The sequence below is a fragment of the Salvelinus alpinus genome, chromosome 7, assembly GCF_045679555.1.
Source record: "Salvelinus alpinus chromosome 7, SLU_Salpinus.1, whole genome shotgun sequence".
Classification (NCBI taxonomy): Eukaryota; Metazoa; Chordata; class Actinopteri; order Salmoniformes; family Salmonidae; genus Salvelinus; species Salvelinus alpinus.
This window is the reverse complement of record NC_092092.1, coordinates 33,479,488-33,488,029: the sequence shown is the minus strand read 5'-3', so window position 1 is coordinate 33,488,029 and position 8,542 is coordinate 33,479,488. Positions and strand designations below refer to the sequence as shown.

Sequence of the window (8,542 nt, the reverse complement as noted above, 5' to 3'; positions counted from 1 at the left end):
ACTGCACGGCAAGCAGTACCGGAGCATCAGTCTACGTCCAAAAGGCTTCTTAACAGCTTCTACCTCCAAGCCATAAGAGTGTTGAACAGCGAATCAAATGGCTCCCCGACTACCCCCCCTGCCTTTTTTACGCTGCTGTTTATTATCTGTGCATAGTCACTTTACCCCTATCTACATGTACATATTACCTCAATTACCTCCACTAACCTGTACCCCCGCACATTGACTCAGTACCAGTACCCCCTGTATACAGCCTCGTTATTGTCATTTTATTGTTGCTGTTTTTTTTAAACTTTAGATTATTTAGTAAATATTTTCTTAACTCTTATTTTTCTTAAAACTGTGTTGTTGGTTAAGGGGTTGTAAGTAAGCGTTTCACAGTAAGGTCTACACCTGTAGTATTCAGCGCATGTGAAAAATCTGATTCGATTTGATTTTGAATGTGTTTGCTTGTCACGTGTGCTCCCTCTCCGTCCTCTAGGTCACCAGGCTACTCGTTATAGCGCACACCTGTCACCATCGTTACGCACACCTGCGCGTCATCAGACTCACCTGGACTCCATCACCTCCCGGATTACCTTCCCTATATATATATCACTCCCTTTGGTTCCTTCCCCAGGCGTTATTGTTTCTGTTCCTGTGTCATGTCTGTGCGTTGTTCGTGTTTCTTATTTTGTATTATGTTGTGTTTATGTATTTAAACACTCTCTGAACTTGCTTCCTGACTCTCAGCGCACATGATTACATTGCTTGATTAATGCCTAAGGAAATACATTTCCATGTGTCCCATCTGTGCTTGGAGTTCAAAAACGTTAACCCAAAATAAGCTAGCAGTGTTATTCAAAGTCTTATTGAAAAATTCAGTAAAAGTTTTAAGAAAGTAACCTTTAATTTCCGTTCTCAGAGCATTAATAAAAACTCCCAAGAAAACGTTCAAGGAACCAGCGTAAAACATTCTCAGAACCTTACTGCAACCTAAAAAGAAACATTCTCAGAACAGGCAAAACGAAGCCAAACCTTTCCTGAACTGTAAAACGGAAAGTTCTGAGACAATAAAACTTACATTACCACAACTTTCAAGCAATCAAATGTGCTAGCTGGGTAGTTACCATTTAATTACCTAACTCATTTTCCAACAGACAAAATCCCTATCATAGCGATGTTGAATCATATAAAGCTTCACTGAAATCTGAGAAACCCTTCCAACAGCAGGGATTATATTTGGTTAGTGAGTGATTGTCACAACAGCAATTACCACTCAGAGTTCTCAGAAATTCCATACAGGAGGGCAGAGAAGTGATTCTATAAAGGAAGGAAGGGCAATATATGTCAATTTAAATGAGTGCAGGTTTTCCTTTTCTAGTTCATATGCCCTTACAACCCTGCACCCTAAGACATCTATACAAAGGGCTATTTAGTTGAGTCTATACTATCGAGCATGTTCTGGTTTAGTATAGGATCAGATTTGGAGTTAACGAACGTTGCTGGATTTTAACATTCATAATGGATCTGACTCGGCTGATAGAGAGATAATGAGTGAGAGAGAGAAAGACTTGGAGGGCCTCCAATCCTCCCTTTGTCCTCGTTCAGGCCTTGAACTCCAATATGCACCCGGAGAAAGGAAAGAAAAAATGAAAATCCATGGCAATTGATGGCTCTTAGAATTCAAATTTTTATCCCTGCTGCAGAAAATTACCCCATAATTTCCTTCACTGTCTTCCATTTCATTCTGCTGATTCTCTATCATGATATACTGGACTGGATCCATGGCTACACTGTCTTCACCACCACCTTTAAATGCTCTGTAAAGATTTCTGGTCTTCATAAAGACATTAATGTAAATGTTCTGTTTTTCAGTTCATCTGTTGCTGTGCAATCCAATAGCTCCAATAGCTCTCGCGGATGAGTCATTGCACTGTATTGTGAGTGATATTTTCTCTGCCAGAAGCCCCTTGAGATAAAAGGGGGGAGTGGGCGAGAACTGCTCCAAGCCAAACAAAGGATCTTGAAAATCACAAACAGTCATGAACCATGCTCCTCTTTTCAGCACCCGATGATACTGCAGAAATAATAGGAACACCTCAATGAAATAGCCAGTACACACTGCTATTTGTGCTACTAGCGCTTCCAAGAAACTCCTCCATCATTTCCAGGTGTACTCTTCTTGCTCAAGTACCCTTGTCTTCAAAGAGCACACATCAATTTTTCTGTTGGCCTTTACAAACCCAAGCATGACCCGTACATCTTCTGTAATGTAAGCTGTTCTCTGTTTTCTTCCTGCTACAGCTACAGCTACTTCCTGCATTGTTTATACAGTCTTGAGTGATGCTTCTCTTTGCAGCTCTCCATCATCCCCCTCTTTCTCCATCTTTTCCCTTTTGGAGAAAAGAGTAGCTGATGCCATCTCCACTATCCTGATCCAGTCTTTTGTTATATACTGCAACCCCCTGCTATTTCCACTTCCTCCCTTCCACTGTGTAGCTAATGAACTTCTTCCTCCTTCCTCGACTTGATGAAAAGACCAGATGATGTCGTCTTTGCTCTCCGGATGGACCTGACCCAATCTTTTGTTAATATACTGCAACCCCCTGCTAACTAAACTTACACTATGTTTTTAATGCTACCACTGCTCTCCCTTCCTTGGCTGTCCCTTCCTATCTCATTCACAGGTAGAGCCTTCATTATATTACTGCAAGAATGACTTAGCCTACTAGACCACTGGGATCACAATGTTACCCTTGGCTTACCCATTCTGTGAAAAAGGATGTTCAGTCCATCACCGCTCCCCATTCATACATTAGTGTCACGTTCCTGACCTGTTTTCTGTTTAGTTTTGTGTGTTAGTTGGTCAGGACGTGAGTTTGGGTGGGCATTCTATGTTATCTGTTTCTATGTTGGTTTAGGGTTGCCTGGTATGGCTCTCAATTGGAGGCAGGTGTTTGGCGTTCCTCTAATTGAGAGTCATATTTAGGTAGGCTGTTCACAGTGTTTGGTTGTGGGTGGTTGTCTCCTGTGTCTGTGTCGATGTTTGCACCATACGGGACTGTTTACGGTTTGTTCATTTCATGTAGTCTGTTCCTGTTCATTTCGTTCTTCACGTTGTATGTAAGTTCGTTGTTCAGGTCTGTCTACTTTCGTTTTGTTATTTTGTATCATTTTCAAGTATAGTTCGTTTTCGTGTTTGTTCGTTTTGTTTATTTAATAAATCATTCATGTCATTTCAACGCGCTGCACCTTGGTTCAATCCCTGCTCCTCCTCTTCGGATGAAGAGGAGGAGGACCGCCGTTACAGAATCACCCACCACCATACCAGAGCCAAGCAGCGGAGTCAACGGAGTAAGGGACAGGAAAAGAAGGAGCAATGGACATGGGACGATATATTGGACGGAAAGGGTTGCTACACTTGGGAGGAGATCCTGGCTGGTAGGGATCGCCTCCCATGGGAACAGCTGGAGGCACTGAGAAGAGCAGAGGCTACCGGAGAGAGGAACCGGAGCTATGAGGGAACGCGTCTGGCACGGAAGCCCAAAAAGCCCGTAAGTAATTCCCAAAAATTTCTTGGGGGGGGGGGGGCTAGAAGGTAGTGGGCCAAGGGCAGGTAGGAGACCTGCGCCCACTTCCCAGGCTTACCGTGGAGAGCGGGAGTACGGGCAGGCGCCGTGTTACGCAGTAGAGCGCACGGTGTCTCCTGTACGAGTGCATAGCCCAGTGCGGGTTATTCCACCTCCCCGCACTGGGAGGGCTAGATTGGGTATTGAGCCAGGTGTCATGAGGCCGGCTCAACGCGTCTGGTCTCCAGTGCGTCTCCTCGGGCCGGCATACATGGCACCTGCCTTACGCATGGTTTCCCCGGTTCGCCTACATAGCCCGGTGCGGGTTATTCCACCTCCCCGCACTGGTCGGGCAACCGGGAGTATTCAACCAGGTAAGGTTGGGCAGGCTCAATGCTCAAGAGTGCCAGTACGCCTCCACGGTCCGGTATTTCCGGCGCCACCTCCCCGCCCCAGCCTAGTACCTACAGTGCCTACACTACGCACTAGGCTACCAGTGCGTCTCCTGAGCCCAGTTCCTCCTCCATGCACTCTCTCTGTAGTGCGTGTATCCAGTTCGGTGCCTCCAGTTCCGGCCCCACGCACTAAGCTACCAGTGCGTCTCCAGAGCCCTGTACACACTGTATCTTCTCCCCCTACTAATCCTGATGTGCTTGTCCTCAGCCCGGTGTCACCAGTGCCGGTACCACGCATCAGTTATAGAGTGGGCTTTGAGAATACAGTGTGCCCTGTCCCTGCTCCCCGCACTAGTATGAAGGTGCGTGTCCTTAGCCCGGTGCCTCCAGTTCCGGCACCACGCACCAGGTCTACAGTGCGCATTATCCGGCCAGAGCCATCCGTCTCCCCAGCGCCATCTGAGCCATCCGTCTCACCAGCGCCATCTGAGCCATCCGTCTCACCAGCGCCATCTGAGCCATCCGTCTCCCCAGCGCCGTCTGAGCCATCCGTCTGCAATGAGCCTGCAAAGCCGCCCGTCTGCCATGAGCCTGCAAAGCCGCCCGTCTGCCATGAGCCTACAGAGCCGCCCGCCAGACAGGAGCCGCTAGAGCCGCCCGCCAGACAGGAGCCGCTAGAGCCGCCCGCCAGACAGGATCTGCCAGAGCCGCCAACCAGACAGGATCTGCCAGAGCCGCCAACCAGACAGGATCTGCCAGAGCCGCCAACCAGACAGGATCTGCCAGAGCCGCCAACCAGACAGGATCTGCCAGAGCCGTCAGCCAGCCATGAGCGTCAAGAGCCGTCAGCCTGCCATGAGCGTCCAGAGCCGTCAGCCAGCCATGAGCGTCCAGAGCCTTCAGCCTGCCATGAGCGTCCAGAGCCGTCAGCCTGCCATGAGCGTCCAGAGCCGTCAGTCAGCCATGAGCTGCCCTTCAGCCAGAAACGGCTATATACCCAGAACTGCCCCTCAGTCCAGAGCTGTCTCTCTGTCCGGAGCTGCCCTTCAGTCCGGAGTTGCCCCTCTATCCTGAGCTACCTCTTTATCCTGAGCTACCTCTCTCTCCTAAGCTATCCCTCTGTCCTGAGCTATCCCTATGTCCTGAGCTACCTTGTCCCAGAGCTGTCCTTGATTCTGGTGTTGCCCCTAAATTTAGGTGGGGTTATTTGGAGGGTGGTCATTGTGGGGAGGCTAAGGAAGCGGGGATTGATTATGGTGGGGTGGGAACCACGCCCGGAGCCTAAGCCACCACCGTGGTCAGATGCCCACCCAGACCCTCCCCTGGACTTTTTGGTGATGCGTTCGGAGTACGCATCTTGAGGGGGGGGTTATGTCACGTTCCTGACCTGTTTTCTGTTTAGTTTTGTGTGTTAGTTGGTCAGGACGTGAGTTTGGGTGGGCATTCTATGTTCTCTGTTATTTGGTGTTGGATTTTAAGTGGATTCTATATTTTCCGGACAGTTTAGTCAGTGTGTGTTTGGACTGGTATTTACATGCGCCCGTGTGTTTGGGCATGATCGGTTTTCCCTGTCTACAGGAAATAAAATCCACGTTCTTGAATACCTGCTCTCTGCGCTTGACTCCTCCACCCAGTACTCCTAGCAGCTCTGACAATTAGGTTTTAAATCAACACCACACGCTATCTGGATTGACTAAAGCGCCCCGTGTCTTCAAACGGCTACACTACGCAGGCTTACATAAATCCCAATGACACTTGTGCGCAAAAGAAGATGTTCCTCAGACAAATACACTGCCGGATTTCATCACATTAGTTCCTGGGTGTTTTAATGTATCTTACTACACGGCTGGGGTGACATTGGAAGTGAGTTCCACCCAGCATGGAAGGCTTTCCCCTACCTGGCATATTCTGTAATGGCTCTGTGGGTTCTGATATTGCTGTTACTGTGGATGTGGAGTTGGACATAGTTTCTGAATGTCCCTACCTACGTGGCGCTGATCTACACAATTGTGTTATTATCTCCTGCAATATAATTTATGGAAATAGGAAACAGTACATCTTCCAATGCACGCTGTAAAGAAAGTTTGAGAATAACATTGTTTGATATCCTTATATTCTAAACATACAAGAGTTCCACTTATATGCTTGTCATTTTTATATATATTTATTGCTTTTAGGTACAGTAAATAGAGTAATGTATTATGCGAAGTAGGGTGGGTTCCTATAGTGAATGTCATATTCTCTTGGAGAAAGTTGCCTTGCAGAAACTTCCCTTGAGAAACATACAGCTTTTTCATTCTATAATGGAATGCTACTTTATTTAGTTATGAATCAGAATAACACACAGAAACTATGGATGTGAATGTGGATCCACAGCAGGCTGGCCAATCATCGTGTGTATTTCCTGTTATAGGCTGTTTTGGAGTTTTACCACTGCCAATTGTAACGGCAGTCGCTTTCCTCATCCTCAGATGAGGTGAGGAGAGAAGGATCTTCGGACCAAAATGCGGAGTCAGGGAAATATGCCATCTTTATTTTTAATACGAAAACTGATGACACGAAAACAAACACTTTACAAAACTTACAAAATAACAAAACGACGTTGACGCAACCTGAACATAAACTTACATAACTAAACATAAACTTACGTACAGGAAAACAGACGACATCGAAACGAAACAAACAAACGCTACAGTCCCATGTGGTACGAACAGACATACGGACACAGGAGACAATCACCCACAAACAAACAGTGAGAATGCCCTACCTAAATATGACTCTTGATTAGAGGAAAACGCAAACCACCTGCCTCTAATCAAGAGCCATACCAGGCAAACCAAAACCAACATAGAAACGAATAACATAGACTGCCCACCCAAAACACATGCCCTGACCAAAAACACATAAAAACAACATAAAACAGGTCAGGACTGTTACAGTACCCCCCCCTCAAGATGCGCACGCCGGGCGCACAAGCACAAAGTCCAGGGGAGGGTCCGGGTGGGCAGTTGACCACGGTGGTGGTTCCGGCTCAGGACGCTGTCCCCATACCACCATAGTCACTCCCCTCTTCTGTCTACCCCTTCTAATGACCACCTTAACACTACCTTCCCCTAAATAAACAGCTAGCACCGGGACAAGGGGCAGCACCGGGACAAGGGGTAGCACCGGGACAAGGGGCAGCACCGGGACAAGGGGCAGCACCAGGATAAGGACCAGCACCGGAATAAGGGGCAGCACCGGGACAAGGGGCAGCACCGGGACAAGGGGCAACACCGGGACAAGGGGCAGCACCGGGACAAGGGGCAGCACCGGGACAAGGGGCAACACCGGGACAAGGGGCAGATCCCGGCTGAAGGACTCTGGCAGGTCCTGTTTGGACGGCTCTGGCAGGTCCATGCAGGCTGACGGCTCTCGACGCTCATGGCAGACTGACGGCTCTCTACGCTCATGGCAGGCTGACGGCTCTCGACGCTCATGGCAGGCTGACGGCTCTCGACGCTCATGGCAGGCTGACGGCTCTCGACGCTCATGGCAGGCTGACGGCTCTCGACGCTCATGGCGCTCTGACGGCTCTGGCTGCTCATGGCTCACTGACGGCTCTGGCTGCTCATGGCTCACTGACGGCTCTGGCTGCTCATGGCTCTCTGACGGCTCTGGCTGCTCATGGCTCTCTGACGGCTCTGGCTGCTCATGGCTCTCTGGTGGCTCTGGCAGATCCTGTCTGGTTGGCGGCTCTGGCAGATCCTGTCTGGTTGGCGGCTCTGGCAGATCCTGTCTGGTTGGCGGCTCTGGCAGATCCTGTCTGGTTGGCGGCTCTGGCAGATCCTGTCTGGTTGGCGGCTCTGGCAGATCCTGTCTGGTTGGCGGCTCTGGCAGATCCAGTCTGGCGGGCGGCTCTAGCGGCTCCTGTCTGGCTGACGGCTCTAGCGGCTCCTGTCTGGCGGATGGCTCTGTAGGCTCATGGCAGACGGGCGGCTTTGCAGGCTCATGGCAGACGGGCGGCTTTGCAGGCTCCTGGCAGACGGATGGCTCAGATGGCGCTGGGGAGACGGATGGCTCAGATGGCGCTGGGGAGACGGATGGCTCAGATGGCGCTGGGGAGACGGATGGCTCAGATGGCGCTGGGGAGACGGATGGCTCAGATGGCGCTGGGGAGACGGATGGCTCAGATGGCGCTGGGGAGACGGATGGCTCAGATGGCGCTGGTGAGACGGATGGCTCTAGCCGGATACGGCGCACTGTAGACCTGGTGCGTGGTGCCGGAACTGGAGGCACCGTGCTAATGATAAGCACCTCCCTACTAGTGCGGGGAGCAGGGACAGGGCACACTGGACTCTCAAAGCCCACTCTATACCTGGTGCGAGGTACCGGCACTGGTGACACCGGGCTGAGGGCAAGCACATCAGGATTAGTAGGGGGAGAAGAAACAGTGTGTACAGGGCTCTGGAGACGCACTGGTAGCTTAGTGCGTGGGGCCGGAACTGGAGGCACCGGGCTAGATACACGCACTACAGGGAGAGTGCGTGGAGGAGGAACAGGGCTCAGGATACGCACTGGTAGCCTAGTGCGTAGTGTAGACACTGTAGGTACTAG

The 8,542-nt window shown here is 50.0% G+C and overlaps 1 protein-coding gene across 1 annotated transcript; it reads left to right on the top strand.

Annotated features, from left to right (window-relative positions):
- The first annotated feature begins 2,419 nt into the window (after window positions 1–2,419).
- On the top strand, window positions 2,420–5,642 carry LOC139580840 (uncharacterized). The gene is made up of 2 exons (XM_071409903.1): window positions 2,420–3,536; window positions 4,215–5,642. The coding sequence occupies exons 1-2, from the start codon at window positions 3,499–3,501 to the stop codon at window positions 5,305–5,307; spliced, it is 1,131 nt and encodes a 376-aa protein (XP_071266004.1). The 5' UTR covers window positions 2,420–3,498; the 3' UTR covers window positions 5,308–5,642.
- The last annotated feature ends 2,900 nt before the right edge of the window (window positions 5,643–8,542 follow it).